The 23395-nt window shown below is 41.4% G+C and overlaps 1 protein-coding gene across 1 annotated transcript in view; it reads right to left on the bottom strand.

Moving 5' to 3' along the window:
* Positions 1–8883: 8883 nt before the first annotated feature.
* LOC140321559 (MORC family CW-type zinc finger protein 3-like) overlaps positions 8884–23395 on the bottom strand; it is a 36102-nt gene continuing 21590 nt past the window's right edge. The window contains exons 15-17 of the mRNA XM_072398280.1: positions 22067–22622; positions 12860–12981; positions 8884–12098 (exon numbers count right to left, since the gene is read on the bottom strand). Coding sequence (XP_072254381.1) covers positions 11942–12098; positions 12860–12981; positions 22067–22622 — 835 coding nt within the window. The 3' untranslated portion in view covers positions 8884–11941. The remainder of the gene's footprint in view (positions 12099–12859; positions 12982–22066; positions 22623–23395) is intronic.

Genomic DNA, 23395 nt, shown 5'->3' with positions numbered 1-23395 from the left:
GGTACCTGTGGTGCATCAGAAGCATAACGGGAAAGCGTTCATCTACACGGCTGTCTTTGTACAGCCCCACCTGTGCAAAACTGCTCCAAGGTGGTCTTCAAAGGATCACAGTTACTGGAGGCTCTGTGTGATAGGGACAGAGACTGGAGATGAAGAGACCTCTTGTCGTGCCTTGTGATTCCTTCATTGCAGCAGAAGTAAAGGGGGTGGGTTTTTTACTTGGCTGTGTCAATGAAAAAAGCCACAACCAAAATTGCATCTGGTCAAAGGATGAACCAGAGAAGATGTGTGATTCCTGAAGATTAAGACAGATTGGGAAGCTGGAAATAAAAGATGTGATCCTGATGATGGATCAGCAGGCGACGAAAGTGGTGGAACCTCCAGCAGTGGTTGTGAGTGGTGGAACGTTCATCAGGGGACGAGAGGGGTGGAACGTCCAGCAGGGGATGAGAGTGGTGGAACGTCCAGCAGGGGATGAGAGTGGTGGAACGTCCAGCAGGGGACAAGAGTAGTGGAACATCCAGCAGGGGTTGTGAGTGGTGGAAGAGTGGTGGAACGTCCAGCAGGGGATGAGAGTGGTGGAACGTCCATCAGGGGACGAGAGTGGTGGAATGTGCAAACATTACTGCCTGGCCCTCCTGCTCTCTCTAGGACTCGCAATCCACAGTGCAGATGTTAGCTGAATATTACAGGTAAGTAATGTCTGTTTTTTACTTTATCCTCAAATGTAACTGCCAATTCTTTTTGTTAACAACGGGTTGTGCCCTGATGGTTGAAGGACATGCTGCTCCATCATCCCCCGGGACCTTTTAAAGTAAGTAAGCCCAAAATAAAACGACGGGGAGGGGAGAGGAAACAAGCCACAGGGGGTGTAGCAATTGCAAGCTCCATAGCCGGCATAATCTCATGTTGCTAAGCTCCCTTTCCAAGAAATAAATTACTGGGGCTTAAAACCACAACCTCTGCTGAGTGGCTGAGGTGCTGCTTAAATAGAAGTTAAATTAAAAAATATTTCTTTGTATGTGTACAGTGGTCTAAAACACAAAAGTCGCAACAGCAAGATCATATAATTATTATACAGTATTTATACAGCAATATAACAACATATTACACAGCGCTGTACAAAGTCCATAGTCATGTCACTAACTGTTTATCAGGGACTCACAATCTAATGTCCTGACAATAGTGATATGACATTACCACAATCTAAGGACATTTTTCTTTTTTTGCAAAGCCAAATAACCTAACTGCATGTTTTTTTGGATGTGGGAGGAAACCCACACAAACATTAAAAGAACCTGCAAACTCCATGCATATGAACCTAGCGCTGCAAAGGCAAGAGTGCTAAACACTAAACTAAGCATGCTGCCCCATCACATGACTCTGCTTACCCCAGTGCCCATTTTCATATCATGTAATTGGGAGGAGTAAGGAAAGGAAAAAACTAATATCTCCTTATGCATATATAGAAAATGTCAGTGCCAGCACTTAACGTACGAGGACTGGAGAAGATAGACTATCATGGGTAAATGTGGGTGATCCAGAAAACCTTAAATGGATCTGGCCCAGGATTCAGAACATTTTCCTAATAGCAAATTATTTTCAAGAAATGTATTCCAGGTTTGCTGGATCACCCATTTTCTCCTATGATAGACCCTTTTCTCTAGTCTTTGATAGCTGTAATAAACCTGGCCCAATGATGCATTGATGTAGTGGTTGGTAGAAAGATCAACTACATTTAGCAGGAGACACAATGATACATTCAGAAGTAAAAACCAGTGGTTGCTGCTATGCCACAAAATGAAGATACAACATCATGCCCTTGCCAGTAAATTACCTTTGATGCTCAAAGCAAGAATCTCCCGTCACCCAATCTCTTAAATTTGGAACTACAAAAACAAACATAAATTCAAAATTATTATTACTAAACAGTATTTATATAGCGCCAACATATTACTCAGCGCTGTGCAAAAAACAGGGGTTGCACATGACAGACAGATACAGACAGTGACACAGGAGGAGGAGAAGACTCTGTCCTAAAAATTTAAAAATATATTTTAAGTTTAAAAAAACAAATAATGGTTAACAACAAATTTTATTCTTTAGGATCATGTTTCTGATACAAAACATATTTTTTAAATGTAGAAAACTACAGAACTAAGGCTGGATAAACACATTCAATAATTGTAGTTGGAAAAAATCTTTCATGAACCTTTCCAACGACAAAAAAATGATTGATGCATGAACAAGATCTCTACTGTTCTAATCTTTAAGGGGGGGGAGGGCGACAGAGCAGCATTACAGATATTTCAGTCTTTGATACCTCTTGCTATTTACCATAGAAGCCCATTTGGTACAGAAAAATTTCTATCCCACTATAAAAAAAATACAGGTATTTCAGTGTTTGATACCTCTTGCTATTTACTAAAGAAGCCCATTTGGTACAGAAAATTGTCTGTCCTACCTTAAAAAAATACAGATATTTCAATCTTTGATACCTTTTGCTATTTACCAAAGAAGAACGTTTAGTACAGAAAAATGTCTGTCCTACTATAAAAAAAAAATACAGATATCTCAGTGTTTGACATATCTTGCTATTTACCAAAGAAGCCCGTTTGGTACAGGTGCATTTTTGCCCGAATAAGTAAAAGATGAGCAGAAGACGCAGGGGAAGGTGTGGTGTTGGGTGACCTGCCGCATCTAGCAGGGGCATACTCCCGGGGGGGACGGCACTGTAGGACAGCAGTGGCAGCAGCACAAGTTGTCAAACAGGTCTGAGATTCGTGTGGACTTCTAGTACGCTGGTAGATGTATTGGAAGGGTGGAATACAATCATACAGCCACGTCATGTGGAAAGTATTGTGAGCTGGGTCTCAGGGGCCTCAAGTGCAGCAGATTCTCCTTCTGCAGCAGCAACCAGCACAGCCGTGACAGGAGCAAAGACAGGAGTTAGCACGGCTAATGTGCCTGTACCTCCCGATGACTTGAGGATCTGTCATTGCGAATTTCAGAGCAGGAGGCAGACTTTGAGACCTTTGGAGAGTGTGGTCAGCACTTGCTGGGCGGGGGTTCTGGATCAGTGGCTGCATTTGCAGAGGTTGGTTTACATGAAAATGAGGATGAAGATGACCGTGATGTCACCTGGGAACCATGGGTGCATGTAAGGGCTAGCAGCATTTGCGAAACAGACGTAGAGGAAAGAAAGCAGCAGCAGCCACAGACTTTGGATAGAAGGGGCTGCAAATCTGCCTCGTGAGTCCCAAAGAAGAGACAGACGAGTGGGCACAAGCAGGGGAACAATCAGAGATGATGTGACCATGGGGGAGACAGAGCTGGAGCAGATGCAGGGCACCCAGCAGACGCAGAGGCAGGTAAAGAAAAAGAACAGCAGAGTGGTTGCACGCATCTCTCCAGTGTGGCCCTTTTTCACGCCGAAAGACGATGACGGGTGCTTAGAAATCTGCACCTTGTGCCATAGGCAGATCCGCAGAGGTCAGGCTGGATCACATTTTGGTACAACATCCCTGCTTTCCCACATGCGCAAGAACTACAAACCAAAGTGGGAGCAGTACCTGGGTTCTCTAGAACGGGGTGCAACCAGGTCATCATCTCTTCTTCCACCTCCATTGACTCCTTCTCCAACTCCAACAGTCATTGCTAGTACATCTCAGGAGGTTGGTGCCATCCAGACTTCCAGCTGCTAGGAAGTATCAGCTTTGGCCCGCAGGTTTCGTGGTGCCAGGCGACGTTTGTCACAGCAAGATGGGTACTCCAGTGACCCCTTCAGCTCCCCTAGCTCACAGTCCCTTCAGCCCATTCTACCGGAGTTCTGCTCAAGGCATCAGGCTATGGGCCCAACCAACAAAAGAGTCATTGAGCTCAGTTCACGTCTAGCCAAACTATTGGCTACCCACTACCATATAGCATTGTGGACTCGGCTCCCTTCTGTGACCTGATGGCTTGTGCCAAGCGGCAGTGGAATAAACCAAACAGGCATTACTTCCCCTGCACAGCTGTTCCCAGTTTAAATGCACATGTAATGGAAAACCTCTCCCGAGCATTGGCATTCTTGGTGTCTAGCAAAATCCCCATTACCATGGACAGCTGGACAACCAGGCACAGATAGGGATGCTACCTGTCCTTCACCGCTCACTGGGTGGCCATGCATAGCTCAGTGGGCGGTAGTCTGCAAGAGGCATTACAGCACCTGGTACCCCCTCTAAGGGGTGTGGTGGGAAAGCATGGGCCACCCCAGTCCTCTCCCTCCTCCTCCTGCACTGTGGACACTGTGGTTAAGTGAGCATGCCACTACGGCTCCCTTAAGCACACACGTTGCCAGGCAGTGCTGAAACTGGTGCCCTTGGGGGAGAAAAGTCACACCGCCAGAGAACTCTTGTCGCTTTACGCAGAGAGGTTGAGGCTTGGCTGGTGCCCTCCCGACTCGCAACAGGCAACGTAGTGTGTGACAACGGGGCCAACTTTGTGGCCACGCTGCACATGGGCTGCATAACACATGTGCCCAGCTTTGCGCACGCACTGAACCTGGTGGTGCAGAAGTTCCTCTGCATGTATCCAGGACGGCAGGACTTACTGAGACAGGCTCGCTCCATCTGCAGCCATGTCCGCCGATCCCCTACTGCCGCCACGGCCCTTGGGAAGATCCAGCTCCAACAGAGGCTGCCGCCGCATAGACTCATTTGTGACACTAGATGGAACTCCACACTTCACATGCTCCAGCGTCTTTGTGAGCAAAAGCTAGCCATCCGCAATTACTTGGTCAGCATGGTGCATGGAGGCAGCGGCGCCCTTGGTACAGCCACACAACTGAGATATTTTACCAGTGACTGCAGATGGAGATGCTGTGCAAGGTACTGGCCCCCTTTGAGCAGGCCACAAACGTTGTGAGTCGGGAGCGGTCAGGCTGGAACGACGTCATACCTATCATCTTTCTGCTTGATAATACCCTGCGTGGCATGATGAAAAATGGAGATGGGAGAGGAGGGGAAGAAATGGGGGAGGCGTATGAGGGTGACATTACACTCCATAGTGCACAGCAAGCATCAGGAGCAGCAAGAAGGAACACTGGCCAGCATCAGGAGTTTCAAGAAGAAGATGAAGATGATTATGATGAACAACAGGAACTGCTGCAGCTTAAGGAGGAGTAGGTGAGTGATGAGGACGAAGATGTTTTGGCGCCTACTGAGGCACAGGAGGAGAATGAGTCCAGGGAACCCCTCTTTTATATGTGTGTCCACATGTTGCAATGCCTACAGAGGGACCCCTGCATTTGCAGCATCAAAAACTGGGAATTATTACTGGCTTGCCACCCTTCTGGATCACCACACCACCGTTTCACCCTGTAGCGGCAGCAGCAGCAGTAGTGGCAGCAGGCTGCACACATTCAAAAGTCTAGGCCAAGGCGGGGGTTTGCCTAGCAAAACCTGATGCGGCTACCTCAAACAAGTAAAATGCGAACAGATGAAGCACATGGTGTATGATTACATTGGCTCCTTTCTGTCTGGTGGTGGTGTTGACAACAGCAGTTATGAAGAGGATGCATGTCCTGACAGTAGTGAGGCTATTAATTTTTGAGTCAACATTTTTGAAATCTGCCCGTAATTGGCACATTATGGAATCAAGCTTCTTTCGTGCCTGGCATCCAGTGTTCTGTTCGAAAGAACGTTCAGTGCCCCTTGCGGAGTGGTCACGAACAACCAATCACAACTGTCACCGGAAAATGTCAATCACCTCACCTTTTAGGAAATGAAGGAAAGGTGGGTTACTAACAACTATAATACCCCCACTGCAGATGTCACTGATTGACTGACACAAGGACTCACTGGCCAACCAATATGCCTCTGTAAACCCACACTGCTCCTGTGCTGAGTCTGTGGTTGCCTATCACCAACACCCTGTCAGCTGAGCCTGCCTGACAGGGTGAATTTTTCCGCAAGTTATCGCAACGTCCAGGGGTGGCATTCATCGTCAATGTCATGTTTGCCATTGTGCCAGCTAGCAATACACTTTACATTTCTGCTACTTCCAGGAAGCCAACAAACTGCAGATGAAAACCTCCAGTACTGCCACACTGATAGGTACCATTGCCTTTGCCTAATTTTTCAGCTAAGTATTGTAACATTGAGGGTTGGTATTATGTCATCCACTTCATGATGCAAACCAGCAATATCGTCTACCTTCCTACCGCTTCCGGCACCACAGACCACAGCAACAGTGCTAGCGTAAAAAACATCTTGGTCTGGCCCTTCTACATTTAATCGCAAATTTCAGATATTTGTATTACACACTTTTGGGTGGCATTGACGATGGACTACACCCAGCTTTAGATGCCAGTTACCAATGCGGTCCCCACTCCATCTCAGGGCCCACCGCCTCCTCCTGTTGCTGCTGCCTCCTGTGAGTACTCCATTCAGTAAAATTGTACACTTCTGGGTAGCATTGATGATGCACTACACCCAGCTCTACATGCCAGTTACCAATGTTTTCCCCACTCCGTCTCAGGGCCCACCACCTCCTCCTGCTGCTGCCGCCTGTCAGTACTCTATTCAGTAAAATTGTACACTTCTGGGTGGCATTGACGACCCACTACAACCAGCTCTGGATGCCAGTTACCAATGCGGTCCACGCTCCATCTCAGGGCCCACCGCCTCCTCCTGCTGCTGCTGCCACCTGTCAGTACTCCATTCAGTAAAATTGTACACTTCTGGGTGGCATTGACGATGCTCTACACTCAGCTTTAGATGCCGTTTACTACACTTCTGGGTAGCATTGATGATGCACTACACCCAGCTCTGCATGACACTTACCAATGCGGTCTCCCTGACAATAGCTGACCAGGGGCCACACACTGCTACTGCTCTTGCTGACCCACGCTCCGTCACTGGTCCTCCATCCTTTTGCATAATGTCACCGCGCTACTTGTCCACAACTTTATGGCTGGCATCCCTAACACGTCATCCAGGTCATGATGCCAGCTAGCAATGAGGTCTCCTGCTGTTTTGAAGGCAGAAACTGTTGCTAATGGGTTGAATTCACATGTAGCGCCACCTTTTTTCAATGTCCCAAAGTTTATGCTGCTTTTTGTACGCTGTCCATCATGCAAAAAAAAAAATCGGTAAATCCGTTCGCTGAAATTTTGCTGACCCATCGGAAGATTGAGGAAAATTTTGCAAGACTGTCAGAGGCCTCCTCACTCATCCCTATTGGCCACAACCCACCTGCAAAAACTTAAACATTCCTCTTTTATTCAAAGGACAACTGCACCAAATGAACATTTCACACATTGAAATAGTACAGCTGGACAAATGCAACTGTATTCAGCCAAAATGCCAAAGGATGTTAGAAGCTAGAATTTGGAGAAAAGACGACTGGTCAGGTGGGCAGACTGAAGATTACCAATTAGTCTTGAAACAATATTTCAGGCTTTTATTTCTGGCAAGAATAAATATGAACTATTTTGTAGCTAAGTATCAATTGTATTTCATTTGTTGTTAACTTGATGTTTTATGTGTTTTATTGCTTCTACTATGTATATAAAAGTTAGATTTTTATAAAAATACATAAAACATGGCAGGCCCTCATGGTACAGGGTTCACAAAGCATTATTGAGTCAAGAGAGAGGGAGAGAAAAAAATATAGAGAGAACACAGAAGGCTGTTACATTTCAGACTGTATCTCTCTGATCCAGACTGCAGATTGAAGTTGCAGCAGAAGAGGTATGACTCATACAGTTGTGTATTATTTAAAGGGTAGCTCAGTAAAGAGGCTAAATTATAAAAACCAGATAAAGGATGGCCTGGCAAGCACATGACAGGGAGATTCTGGCGCCACCTAAGGGCTGAGAATATTAATGTAAGATATTTATATATATATCATTTTACAACGGACCTGACTTTTTAAATACAGTATTTTAAATATTATAAATTGTCTACCAGACAGGTCCATGGTTCTTTTCTTAAATAGTAAACTGTATATATAGCAACAAAGAAAAAGATACTGTCTAGAAAGGTCCTGGAAGGATTTTATTTTCACCCAGGTTGTTCCTGAAATGCTTCCATAGTCCAGAACTCTAGCCAGCGTTTTCAGCTTAAAGAAGAACTAAAGTTTCACTGTAAAAATTCCTGATCAGAGCATTATTGCAGAAAGGGACACGCAATGTCCATTATGCAATAAGCAATCTTACCTGCCTGATTGTTCCCCCTCAACTGTAAAAACTTGCTGTGCTGCCCTTGCGTAACTCAGCATTGGTTGGTGTTATACATGGCACATCTGGGCTTCCCCTGCGGCTGACGAAACTAAAATAAATCCTGCATGCCTGTGTGGGAGTTACGTTGTCCTGGACTGGAGCCTGGCAGGAGGAAGAGAAGAAGGAAAAAGATGGTGGTGCCCATGACAGAACAGGAACAGGTGAGTATGAACCCTATGTTTTTTGTCATTGTTCTAGTGCCCCCAGATGTCAGTGTGTCATTGTTCTAGGATCCCCAAATAGCTTGTCTTTGTTTAGGGACCCATACTTAGTCCTGTGTTATTTTTCTGGCACCCCAAATGGTAGTGTGTTATTGCTCAAAATAGAAATAGCATGCATATCAAAGGTGCCGTGGTGTCTCTGGAATCCTCCACACAACAAATCTTGTTGATAGCATTGATGGAGCTAGTAACCCACCTGACCAGACAGTGTAGAACAGGGGAAAAACCCCGGTAATGAAACAATAGGCTTACCTGCCAAGGAGATGTCCTGATTTCTCCAGTGCAGGTACTGGGTTTTGGCACCAAATATCATAAGGGGAATTTAATCTATTTCTAAAATATTTGTCAGCCGTTGGATTCAAATTGATAACATGATCATAGAAAGAACAGACACCAGTGTACCTAAAATTGGTGTTTTTATTTATTTCAAGAAAATGGTATTATTTATACATATAATTCAGTAGGCAGTATAAAAGAACATTCAACCAATCATGCATACTATAATGCTTTTAAAAATGAAAGGGTTAAGTGAAATGTGACTCTTTGGGAATCTACACACAATGATCACCATAATTTTGTTATCTCATCTCACACCTACATGATAAACTAACTTTAGTCTTTGTTCTTATAGACAATTTGGTGAGGAGGGCCTCTGGGATTTAAACTTAGGCATACAAGATATACATAGACATACATGTGCATACAAGATATTCCTGGGTACATGGACTCTTGGTCAATCAACTTATCAAGGCAGTACTGGCACAACTGATCTTCAAAGGAAAGGTAGTTTTTTGTTGCAGTCAGTAAGGCATCTGTAAAGCTACGTACACACTTCCAATTATTATCGTTGGTAAACGAACGACGAACGATCCTGCACGATATCTGCGAACGATCGTATAGCACGGATCCTGTACATACAGATAACGACACGATTGTTCGCAGATATTGTACACACGATAGATGCGATCGTTTGAACGATACAGGAAGTGACGTGCACCACAGGAAGTGAGCAAACGTTTGTTCACCGCGCATGCTCAGACCATGGACGATCACTGAACGACCGTACACACGATAGATGGTCAACGATCGTCGTCCAATCCGATCCGCCGGTCCGGTCGTTCATTTCCAACGACTATCCTCGTTCGTCGGCGTCGTTGGTTACTTTTTTTACGAACGATTTTTGCCCAATCGATCGTTCGTCGTTCATTTCCAACGATAAAAATTGGAAGTGTGTACGCAGCTTAAGGCGTTTGTAGGCTTTCCTAGTCTCTGTATGGGTTTCCTCCCACATTCCAAAAACATGCAGTTAGGTTAATTGGCTTCCCCCCAAATTGACTTTAGACTGTATTAAAGACATGACTGAGGTAGGGACATTAGATTGTGAGCCCCTTTGCAGGACAGCTAGTGCCATGACTATAGTTTTGTACACTGATGCCTTTTATTTTTGCAATATATAAATACTGTGTAAAATTAATAATATTAACCTCCCTAGCGGTTCATTTATTTCTGGTTTTATATGTCTAAAAGCGCTACATTGTTTTCATGAAAATGTATTTTACAATACAATATAATAGTATGAGTATAAATGAGTATATAAATTAAAAAATCTATATATTTAAAAAAAGTTATTACATTTTTAAAAAAATACACAATATACTCATACTAATATATATACTGTAAAATAAATGTTCTTAAACAATGTACTGCTTTTACACATATAAATCCAATGTATTGCATTCAATACAGTTATTTTGTATTGAATGCAATACAAATGGATTTTGAATTTCCCGCCCCGCCGGCAAAGTACACACGCACCGACGTCACCGGGAACTCCCCGGTGACTCATCGGATGCAGAAGCTGGCCGGAGGAAGAGAGAAGAAGATGGAGATCGGGGCGATAGACGGCACGGGACGCCGGCGGATCAGGTAAGCGCTGTATTTACTATTACCTTCCATAGGTTTACCTGCCCTGAGTGTGACTCAGGGTTACCGCTTTTAGCAACATTTTTCTACCCCGAGTGACACTCGTGGTTACCGCTAGGGAGGTTAACGTCATTTCTGGCCATCAAGCCCACTTGAATCACACATAACCAGGTGGGGAGGGAAGAAGGACAAACAGTGCACAAGACCTGGAACCGTAATGATGCCAGAACATTATATAGTTAATGACAATTTTTCTACATGTGGATATCACAAAGTTGGTGATTAAATAATAATTGTAAATATATATATATATATATATTTACCCGCCTGTTATATATATATATATATATATATATATATATATATGTATGTATATATAAAAACAGGCAGGCAGTTTAACAGGCATATGCAATACATTACTCTTGGTCAGCATTTTTATGATCCCCGTTTCCTATACATTTGTGTTGCGAGCAACATTTTTCGCAATAGGTTTCACAAGTTCTATTTGCAGGTAGAGGTGTGCATATGCAAGCGCAATAATGATTCCTTTACTGAATTTCGAGAAGCCTTTTTATTCAGTACACCAGCCACGTAACTGGATGACAGCCTCTGTATGATTTCTGTGAGGATTTTCTGTAAGTCTCTAAAACAAAGGTACTGCCCCATGTTTTAGGCGCACCTTACTAAAGGAAATTGCACAAAGCTGCAACAATCTCAAAAAGGACTAATTACAGTCAAATACTGGGCCATTTTGTTGGGGAAAACTCTGAGAATAAATAAAAAAATTGCTGAAACTTTCTTGCGCATCCTTACTGGCCAGATAGGCAGCACATAATAGTGTTAAGCCAACAAGAATGCGAGGGGGCGGGACAAGGGTGGAAAGCTCTGAAACTACTTTAAAATTTTGTATGATTAGCCATACAACAGAGTGAGAACATGCTCACTGTGCTTTTAAGAAAATACTACAGAAAGAAAAAAATCCCAGCATGCATCACTAAGTAAGGTTCTCTACAGCTGCCATTACATTTAGAATTGAAGTGCAGTAGTAGTTTTACAAAGGAATTCATCTTACATACAGACTGGATTGCTGACAGAGCTCAGATTTTGCATGCGGACATGTTGGGCTTTAAATGACAGATCAGTGGATGACCGCTCACCGGCCAGGATTTATAATTCAACCTATTCGGTCTATTCGGTGCAAGGTTAAAAACATGGCAGATTTATTGTTTGAGCTTCCCTTCTCTTATCTTTTATAACATTTCTTATATTTAAACACTCTTTCCTGCTTCACTGGGCAATTTAAGCATGAAAAATTATAGCACAATACCTAAAATTGTTTAAAAATGGGGTAACTTCAGAATGTATAAATCTTTTATAAAATCTAACCATTAAATTCAATTTAAAGGGATAACTCTCTTCATGATAATGCAAAATCCATGAAGTCCACAAGCTTGCAGTCCTCCCAGTACCAAGAGTACCGCATGTGGACATTTTTCTGTTTGGGCAATCAGTAATGCAGAGTTGTCCAGCAAAGTTACTGATGCCCATGGTCTTCTTTCTCTGTCTGTTCCAAGACTTGTTGTAGAATGTCATCAATCACTTCAACTTCATCTGTCTGTTGTAAATTCAGATCAGGCATGAGCATGGTGAGTAATTGGGCCACGTTACCTCTAAGTGTCAAAAGCTTTGTGCTGGAAATACAAAGATTATTATAAATATATACGTATAAATATATAAGTACAAGCTTTAATTAAATATGTTAGCATCGCAAAATAAAACACAATCCCAAAACTCCAATATATGGAAGTTGAACTTCAACCCAACTAAGTGGGGGGGGGTACCCAAATATGCCAGAAGTCCGCACAGCAGGCAAAATAAACAACAAAAAAGGTCCCATTTTTTAATTCCCAGTTCTGCTTTTAGCTGTCGCACATTTCAGTATATAACATTTAGGCTTTAACTTTTTAGGTTTAACTTGAAAGTAATTTTTTGATAGGAATAAACACATTTTAAATGCTTACCGTTATATATATAGAATTTTTTTAAAGGAATTTTATTTAAATGGTTTGTCCATTCTCCCTCCAGCAGTCATCTATATGTATATAGATACTGTATAAAAATGGCTGTGTTTAACAATAGGAAGCCTCCAATTTGTTTGGTTAAAGGTGGGTTTTACACTTTTTTTTTTTTTTTTTTTAAAGAGATTATAGATATTTTTGGTGAATTTGTTTAGCTTATTGTAAACATTTAGTATAAATGTTAACAAATGTGGTTTGTGTATTATATCTACACCTTAGAATGCAGCCATAAAAATTGGGGTGTTAAGATTTGGTACATTTTATGCCCTTTCTATTTTTTAGCTGACTAACACTGGTATAAAATTATTTGCAGAACAGAAGCATGCTGCCAGAAGATTAAAAATGGGGACACCATACAATAAGCTTTCAACTACCTTTCATCTCTTAATGTACTGTCCAAGGCTGCATTCTGGGTCTTTTTCAGCTGTTCCACTTCAATCTTAAGCCTTTGAATTTCAGAATCCATCTGTAATTTCTGCTGCTTTAGCTGCTCAACCTGTGAGAAGACAGAAAACAAAGCAGCTTTAGGGAGAGTCATCCTTTTAACCACCTGGGTGTTTCACTGATGTCTAGATTTCTGTACCAAAAGTGGTACACTGTTTTTCATGATTTTTTTTTTTTTTAAATTGTAGACCTGTAACTTACATAAATATGTCCGAACAAGGGTCTAGTAGATATCATGAATATAAAAAAAAAGTAAAAGTAAAAAATTACTTTTAATAAAATTAAATAAAAAACACAAAAATCAGCTTAAACAAGAATACATAAATAAATCAAAAATACTGAAAATGCAATAATTTGGTATACTGTATAGTAATATATTTTTCTAAAACACCTCCCTAGTGTGGTAAATTTTAAAAGAGTCCAACGTCACATACCTATAGACAAAACCACATAAATATATTTTGTATTATTTTGTATTGGATTGGATACAGGACTTTGTATTGAATCCAATACAAAATATTTGAATTGGACGCACGGACATCGGGCGCACACACGGACATCATCAGGAATCGCCGAGGGACGCGTACGCGAACGCCGGGTGTTCTAATTCTTTCCAAACTTTCATGCAAAAAGTGTTAAATTTTTTGCATGGAAATTTATTTTAGATTGAAGGCTATAATTTACCGAATTACTCAATAATTACTTATAATTCACCGAATTACCGCATAACTCACCGAAATATGTCCAAAATTTTATAAATTTAATAATAAATTTTTTTTTTATAAAACATTAAAAAAAAAAACTTAACAAAAAAAATAGTGTATAATGTAATGTACCTGTACAGTAGCTTCTATAATATATATATAATACAATTATATATATATTATATAAAGATTTCTTTGTATTGGACTCAATACAGCTTTTTTGTATTGAGTTCAATACAAAGTTATTTGAATTTCCCACCCCGCCTCCGGCACCGACACATGCAGCGACATCACCGGGAAACCCCGGACGTCGTCACTGCACTTGCCGGGAGAAGACTGAAGAGGACGGACGTGTCCGGAGGAGCTGCGGGGACCGTGTAAGTATATTCTTACAGTTGTAATCCGATTGTCATACAATGTATGACAGTCGGATTGCAATATAACGCTTGTTTAACCACCTGAGAAAAGTTCGGGTTTAACACTTTTTGCAAGTGTTTTTACCCCGACCCAAGGTTGGGTTAAACGGCCGGGTGGATAAGGAGGATGAAAAATTTATAACGATTTGGTTTCCAATTTACGTTGATTGCAGGGTAATTGAGCTTGATATCAACTCCTTTAACTCCCCTGGCGGCAGTGTGAAAACATGCAAAAAACGGTAATCCCGAGCCACACTCGGAGTAGCTAAAAACATAAAAAAACACACCTGCCCATTGGATCTCCTCCTCGGGCTATGTCCTTCCTCGCTCTGCCGGCAAGTGCAGTGGCGTTCCCCGGGGTTTCCCGGTGACGTTGGTGTGTGCGGGAGGCCCAGCGGGAAGATCAAATATTTTTGTATTGTATTCAATACAAAATAGCTGTATTGAATCTGATACAAAGAAATCTTTATATAATATATATAAATGTATTATACATACTAGTGTACAGTTACACAGTTACAGTATATTACAGGTTTCTAAATTTTTATGCACCCTTGTTTTAACAGATTTTTGTGTTTTTTTATTTAAAGTTTATTAATAAATTTATTAAAGATTGGACATATTTTGGTGAGTTATGCCTAAGAATTATAGGCCTACAATGTAAAATAAATTTCCAAGCAAAACAATGTACCGCTTTATGCGTAAAAAAAACAGACAGAATTAGAACGCCAGGGGGGTTAAAATGCATGTCTTTGAGTCAGCTGAGTCATGGCTGCACATAGGGTCTTTCCTGAGGGAGTGGTTGGGAATAAAACATGAAAAGGATTTCCCATCAACAATGCATTGTTTACAAGTACCATATTGTAGATGGGTGGGGTAATGTGGATTTAACTGTGCAGTTTTCTAAAAAAACATGCATTGTTGGGGAGGGGAGGGGGGCATTGCTCTAGATCCAAATTAAACTTCATCTTCTGCCATTACCAAACTTACCCTATACAACCAAGCAACAAAACCTTCAGCAATCCAGTCTTGTTCTTGAGCTGAATGTCAGGGGAGTGGGAATTACGTAAGGAAACAAATTGTCCCCCATTTAATAATAATGAAAGGTATTGCAACTTGCCACAGACAATAAGTTCTCTTTAGGACTCCTGCTTTTGTACAGGTAGTCCCTGAGTTAAGGACATCTGACATACTGACAACTCCTAGATACGTTGCTCTGTGCAGAATGGAAGTGTCACAGATCCCTGCAGGTCCAGGGGATCTTTGCCTTCTTCAGGGCCACCCACCTTTCAGTCCCATGCTGCCAGCACCAGCTCTGCTAAGGCATCATCTCTTCAGCTCATTTCCTGGTCTAGGACCCCCTCTGGTGGTAGGATAGGATGCAGCAGGTCACATGGCTTCATTCATCACATGACCTGCTCTTAAAAGGAAGTGAAAGGCAACAGGAAGTTGCCTGAACAAGGAGTTATTTGGCTCTGCTTCCAGGTTCCTGTTGTTTGTTCTCTTGTTTCTGACTCTTCAAGTATTGACCTCGGCTTGACATTGACTACTCCTGATCGCTGCCCGCGCTGACCTCTGGTTTCCCTGACTACTCTCTGCTCCTCGTTCTGGTACCACGTCTTGATTTTGCCGTCAGCAATCATCTGCCTTTGTGTGCACAAGAGCTCCAACCTGGCAGTTGCCCGCAGCGCAATACCCTCACCTCTAGAGGCTCTAGAGAAGACCGGGCAGCTGCTTAGACTCTATGCCCTGTGCACGTCTCTACCAGCTGAGCTGGTGATGGCGGGTCCACCATCCTGCCTTGCAGCTACTGTAACAGGAGACTTGAAGGGGACAGTTTGCATGACTTGCAAAAAAAATCTTTTGCTAAACACAGCTGAGGTTGTGGGTGATCTTAAGGACTAAGCTTTTCCGCACTGAACTCTGAACTCTTCCAGACAAACTCTGCAGTTTTCTTTTTTTGGATCAAATCAAAGTTTGCTCCAGAAGTTAATGAATGTCTAGGCACCATAAAGGTTTTTTTTTTTTTTTTGCTTTTGTTTATGATTAACTCACAGTGAGGATTTTATACAGTAACTGACACCATGCTGCATAATATTATGTTGAGACAAACACCTGTCCTAATTTTATTTATTAAAATAATTTACCTGTTCCGACTTGCATACAAATTCAAGAACAAACCTACAATCCCTATCTCGTATGTAACCGGGGGACTACCTGTATATATTATGCTGACCTGAACAGACTTGAATGGGAAACATTACTTTGTTAAAAGTCAAAAAGCAACACTTTTAGAAATACAAGGTAGCATTGCCAATCAAACCAGAGATTTCCTACTACAAATTGCCACGTACTGTTGTTCTCCACTTACATTAATTTTATTGTGAAGAAAACTGTAAAATTGTGTGTAAAAAATTTAGTATGGATGATATCACAGCAATTGCCCCTGGAAGAATCTTGCAAGTGTGGGAAAAAGCTTTAGGAGAAAATTTAGGTCATAATAAGATCAGCTAAAAAAAGAAAACTGCTGAAGTAGTGTATATACTTGAATATATACCAATATTTTTTTCCTCCTCAAAATGCTAATAGAAACACATTGGACACACCAGTAGATTATGCATTGTCCCCATGTAAAGTGATAGTTATTTTCCTTTTTTACCTGCTTTCTGAAATTTTTTATCTACCCTATTATCTACCAATAATTTGTTAACCTGAAAATGCCAATATAAAAAAAAATCTCAGTTTATACTTGGGCTAGGAGATGCTGCTGTATCCTAATGTTAAGTGTATAACTCTTGCCATCTGAGACTGAGGACACAGAATAATCTATTGGTGGCCATCAATAATGTACAAAAGATCCCTTAAAAACATGTATAAAGGGAAAAAAGGATATACAGACTGACTGTTAGGAAATGCTTATTGGGCCGGCGATTCCGGGCTGTGCGCCACCGCAGTATCCCACACAGTCTAATTTGCCCAGCAGTGTCACTTGCAGCAGCAAAGAGAATAAAGAAATAGCAGCAGCTCCTGCTTCCCTTTAGCTGAGCAGCCTGATGTATTTTATTGGCATCCCCAGCACCACTCTGTGAAGCTGTGCACAGCTGAAGGGGATTTTAGAGGTTGATCAGTTCCTGACTCAATCCTGCACTGCCATTGGCTGCTGGGACTTTATAGCCTCCCTGATCCCAGTCACCTGTGCCTGTTATACCATTAGCTGGGCTAATCTGTGATGGAGGATCAGCAGGGGATTAGCCTGTTTTGGCCTTGGGGGTACATCAAGCCCCCCATGCTGATACTGGGACAGGCTATTTGAACATTTGTGAGGAAAGATTGCTAACAGGATTTATTTCTGTGTAGTTCATTCTTTTAAGTTAATTTTGCATCATGGAGGAGGACCTTGTGAGGAGAGGAGAAAGGAGAGGCCTTATTATTTCATATGCAAGTGATAAGGATGAGAAAGTTCGCCAGTCCTTTAGAATTCTGGTTCTGAAGAATGAAAGAGGAGTGTTCCCCTTGCAAAACCTTGTGGACCAATACCTGGTGGAAAAACTCAAATTGAACAAAAAGGATATCCACTGCCTGCAGAGGTAGCTGCACACTGTCAGGGTGACCCAGTGTCTGAAGCCCCTGCAGCACCATCTCAGTTGGAACTGGTGGATGAGGAGGAGGTGATCAAAGCCTTACAAAGCAGTCCAGAAGTTGTTCCAGAAGGAGGAGCCAGACCAGTGGAGGAGTATGCAGGATCTGACCCCCCCCCCCGACACCTGGACAAAAGAGGACTAGGCGTGAGTCTCAGTCCAATTCAGACAAGGAAGAAACCACAGTTAAGCGCAGCTGCAGTGTAAAATATGCTGCCGTTGGCATATCGGCACAGGTTGGTGACCAGGAACCTTATTCAGAGTCAACGGGTTCCACCTTCTGCGGCAATTCCACCTTTGACCAGCTCAGATGAGGAACCCTTAAGTCCAGCGCCCAATGTTTGTATAGAGTTCTATCAGTCTGAAAATGTTAGGGGTTTGAAAAGCTCTGTACAAAGGGCAACAATATTTAGCTATTTTTGCAGCTTTAACTGTGAATTTTCTGTCTTTAGGAGTGCATAATAGTCCACTACCCAAATTATGAACACAATCCTGGGCTGGCGGCCCTTCAGTATGATCAGGGGACAATGGAAATTCAGCTACAGGTATTGGCATCTTTGCAAAGGGAAACAAAGTCACCTTTTCATCATTTATTGAGATAGTATCTGGAAGAGCTATGATGGCCACTGTGAAATTTAGGGAGAAGGAACTCAGGGTGTTTAATATCTACTGCTCCCCAGAAAAAAATGAGCAAGCTAAATTGCCTAATACTATACAGTTCTTCATTCCAGGTTCCTCCCCTGCATTTTTTTTGTGGTGATTTTTAATGTATATTACCAGCTAAAAAGTGAGCCAGCTGTAGAACAAGGAGGCACGATAAAACATCTGAAAAACATGATGGCTGATCCCGAGTTGCAGGAGGTCTGGAAAAAGTTACATCCGAATGATCCTGGTTATACATGGTCCAGCAATATAACTCCTGCATTGACTTTTGTTTTTGCCATCACTCTATCACTCCAGGGAAAATCACTCTCCAAAACAACATTTTCTCAGATCATATATTTTTATACATTCACCTAAAATTATCAGTTACAAGGGACCCGGGATCTGGGGACCAAATACCATGCTTCTAGAGGATCCTGGAATCAAAACGCAATAAACATTAGCATACAAGTCATGGCGGAGGGACATATGCAATTTTCCCAACCTCATAAGTTGGTGGGATAATATCATCAAAAAGAAAACTAGGTCCTTCTTTATCCAGAAAGGAATACAGGAAGCAAGGAGGAACGTAAAATGGTTCCGGAGGCTAAACACACAGCTCCAAACTTTTAATAAGTTAAGCAAAAATTACATCCCAATGGAGCAGGAAATAATAAATTTAAAAACTGATTTTTATATTTAAAAACTGATATAGTAGAGGCCATCACTGCTAAAGGGAGACAAATTATTTACAATGCAAATGTGGAAAAAAAGGAAAAATGCTCCAGGATTTTCTTCTAAAGGAGGCCCAGAATTTCTACTAAGAGCTCTTTAGGGAAAAGGAGACAGATCCAACCGTCACCAAGGAGGTTGTAGGTGCCTTGGAGCTTTAATTAGATCATGTTGACCAACAAGTCTTTTCTGAAGATCTGAGTGAAAAAGAGCTATTAGTTACCATCAAGAGCTTTACCAACAATAAATGTCCAGGTTGTGATGGTTTGCCGATTGAATTTTATCTGTCATTAAAGGATCTCCTGAAAAATGATTTGTGTCCGATTTTCCGTGAAGTTTTGTTATCTAACAGGCCTCTGGACTCCTGGCTAGGAGGCGTCATCACTCTGATCCCTAAAAAAAGTTGGCCTATCAATCCTGGAGAACTGGTGTCCCATCATCATGCTCAACACAAATTATAAAATCTACTCCAAGATTCTGGTAAATCAAAGAAGTTGTTGATAAAGTAATCCAGGGTGATCAGGTCTGTGGGCAAAAGTGCACAGAATGGTCTAAATTTACTGAAATATGTGCTATGGTACTCAAAAGAGAGAAAGCAAAAATTGGTATTTTTGTCCTTAGATTTCTAAAAAGCATTTGATAAAGTTTTACATATCTATCTGTGGAAAGTGTTGAAAAAATGGGTTTTCCTGTTACACTAATCAACCAAATCAAATGTCTTTACAGTGGTGCTTTTTGCAATGTCTTAGTCAATGTCTTCTTCATATCAGATGATGTTCAAAACTCAAGTCCAGGATTAAACAAGGATGCCCTCTCTCTCCTCCTCTATTTATCTATAGTCTGGTGGTCAGTCCGCCAAAATTTGCACATACATGGACGATGTTACCGCCCTCCGTACCACAGAGGCTTCTCTCAACAGGGCAGTTCTAAACACTGAAATTTTTGTACAGGCTCAGGATTCAAGCTAAATATCAACAAGTATAATTGTCTTTACCTTGGCCAATGGCAGCTTCAACATTTAAAAACTGCACATGTCAAGCTATCAAAATTTGGGAGTGTTTTTTTGACCATCAAAACAACGGGCAACAAAGCTGGAGCATTGTCTAAGAAAAAATAAGCCAAAAAATGAATCCTGGAAGCTATGTAACTTAACATTAGAAGGTAAAGTGCAGGTTGTAAAATCAATAATTCTGCCTCTGGTACAATACCTAAGCCTTGTCTATTCAAATAGTTTCAACATTCATCATGCCTCCAAAACCGTACACAATTTTGGAAAAATGTATCTGTATCTGGAGCCTACAAAACCTGGACCAAAATACTCCATTAGATGGAAATAAAACTAAGAAATTCATCAAAACAGAGATGGCAATTGCACTTGCACCCCCTTTTACTGCAGAAAGGTCAACACAAATTTTGAAAAACATAGGCGAAAAATTTCTATGAATTGAATTTAAAGATATTGCTTGGCAGGCTGTCCATGAGTGCCTGCCTCTGCGTGCCTTTCAGCATAGGAGGGGTTTTGTCAGTTCTCCAGCATGTCCTGGGTCTGGATGTATGGTTGAGGAATCAACCCTGCATCTCTTCTGGAATTGCCCGTATGCAAGGGCTGTGTGGCAGTAAGCCGGGCCTGTGCTGAATTGATTTTTTTACCAGGCCAGGTTGTCATGTACGGTCGTCCTCTTTCCTTCTCAGTAGAGAAGAGAAAGCTACTTGTTTGATTTCTTTTTATTTGATTGCACAAAATGGGTAAACTAGAAGCCCAGAGAACCTGGGGTGTGTATATGTGGAATATACTTGTGTCATCCCTATTTAATGTACAGCGCTGCGTAATATGTTGGCGCTATATAAATCCTGTTTATTAATAATAATAATAATAATAATAATTATAGACTTTTATTTTTTGGAAAAAATGTGCCCTGATTCTTTGATTTGAATTTGCAAAAAAATATGCAAATGTTCTGTTCTGCTTTGGCACTTTATTGTAATTTGTGTATCTGTTTCTAGCATTTGTACTCTTGGATCTTTTTTTCTTTTATTTGTAAATAGGCTGTTTATACTTTTCGAATAAAACTGTAAAAAAAGGGTGTTTTTTTCTGATTTACTGTAGCTTGCCTGTTTCTGGCCCTGCAAGTTTATGTTGCCTGGACCGACCTTTTGCCTGTGACTCCTGACTCTGCTTGTGTTTGCCCCTGTGTACTTGGTCTGGTGGATGGATTATCTGTTATGACCTCTGCTTTGTATTCTGCACTTGTCTGTTGGAACCTTGGTACTGCATTATCTGGTCTGCTGCCAGCACTTCCTAAGGCACAATCTCTTGTGCACTAAGGGAAACCATGTGCTGTATTTGGACTGGTGACTGGTGTCTGCCGAGTACTGTTACTGGACCAGGGCCTTACACTCACCCCATGTGATTTGGATTTCTGCTTTTAAATAAATGTTTTAAAATAAACACAGCATACATTAATGCATTTACATGTTAATTTTGATTGGCATTTCTGTTAATTATTGTTTGTAATTTTAACAGTGATAGCCACATTTTATGCCCTTGGCTTATATAGCAGTTTAAAATGCAGTTTCCTGTATTTTTAGATAAAATAGAGTACCTTGGTTTAAAACTGTGCATATGGGCCTCATTAATAAAGCTCTTCAGGGCTTAACATATAGGCCCTGATTTATTAGAGCTCTCCAAGACTAGAGAAGATACACTTTCATCAGTGAAGCTGGGTGATACAGCAAACCTGTAAGGGATCTGGTCCAGGATTGAAAACATTTGCTAACAAATAGCAGATCACTTATAAGAAATCTATTCCAAGTTTGCAGGATCACCCAGCCTCAATGATGAAAGTGTATCTTCTCTAGCCTTGGAGAGCTCTAATAAATCAGGGCCTGTATGTTAATAAAAAGAGAACTGGAACAGCTACGCAATTTTCTCTTCCAACATAATAATTTTGAGTAGTTATCTACCTGCTGGTAATATAGACACCACCATCAAAGCAGAAACATACCTCAGACTTGTCTTGTGGGGGCTCCGGTACAGGATCAGTCTGAATATAGGTCTCTGACGTTTCTTTACTTGTTTGATGACTTGATGTCAAAGCTAACTGGTTCTCCAGGTGTTTTACCATACCAATGAGTTCATCACAATGCTCACAGTACTCATCTTTTTTATAGTCTACTGCTTGTACTGGGCTTTGGACATTTAAGTAGTGAAAAAACTCATCTTGTGTGGTGGTTCCATTAAAACAGCCGTAATCATTGTTATCTGGTACTTGCCGGGTGCTGTGAAAGTTGGCATAGGCATTGGAATCTGATTCCCTTTTAATATCCGTTACTCCACTGTGAGTATGGTTGGCTTCAGCCATAACTCCTGTGATTAACTCAGGAATGATGCAGTTTGGGGGTCTGGAATTATCATTGGGTATGGAAGTACTGTTTTCTTTGATGATGCCATCAGAGTCAGCAGTTGCATCACCTCCTGGAGGACCCGTTGTCTCTGGTACAGTCACATAAGGCTTTTTAGCAGCAGTCATAGAGTGTTCAGGAGCACCTGAGCGTTTTTGCCTGTGACAAGAAGAAATATGTGACCTTAAGGTAATAAAAAGAGGTAGCATACCATTTCAGCAGGCACTACAAACTCAGATATCAACTAGTTAAATATGAAATTACTATTATTATTATTAATAAACAGGATTGATATAGCGCCAACATATTACGCAGCTCTTCCTACACATGCCCCTCTCTAATTAGTTTTCTTTGGTTACAAAGAACCCAACTTTAGGAATAGTCCACACATGCTTATGGGGCCCTGGCTTTATCATCCAGTAAGGCACCTCCAAAGAAGCAAGTAAAAGATTGACCATGGACCTTTTTCTAAAACTAAAGGCTTATTACCAAGTACCTGCATGCCTCCCAATTACCAATATATATGCATAAATACTGTATAAAAAAATAAACTTTACCCTACCCTCGGCTTCTGAGGTTTGTTTGAAAAGAGATTTACCTAATCTGCATAGATTACTTATGGTGAGGCTTGGGAAGTATCCTTTGGTTAGTGGCATGGGGTTTCTTTCTTTTGTATATTCACTGGCCAATGGAATTATGTAAGAGGAAATCAACTTTTGGCAGTATCAGAAAGTGCTAAACCTTTGTGGTTCAGAATATCCCAAGGATTACCTGTGACAGAAAGGAGGCTACTGCAGCTACATGTACATCTAAGTACCCGAAGTACCTAAGCATCGAAGTTTCCAGCATCTTGCATCCACCCTTCCCACAGATATGCCATAAATAATGGGACCAACATTGCGTAAAAATTAAAAGTTTACAAAATACACATT

Source organism: Pyxicephalus adspersus, chromosome 1 (assembly GCF_032062135.1).
Source record: "Pyxicephalus adspersus chromosome 1, UCB_Pads_2.0, whole genome shotgun sequence".
Classification (NCBI taxonomy): Eukaryota; Metazoa; Chordata; class Amphibia; order Anura; family Pyxicephalidae; genus Pyxicephalus; species Pyxicephalus adspersus.
This window is presented reverse-complemented; position numbering and strand designations above follow the sequence as displayed.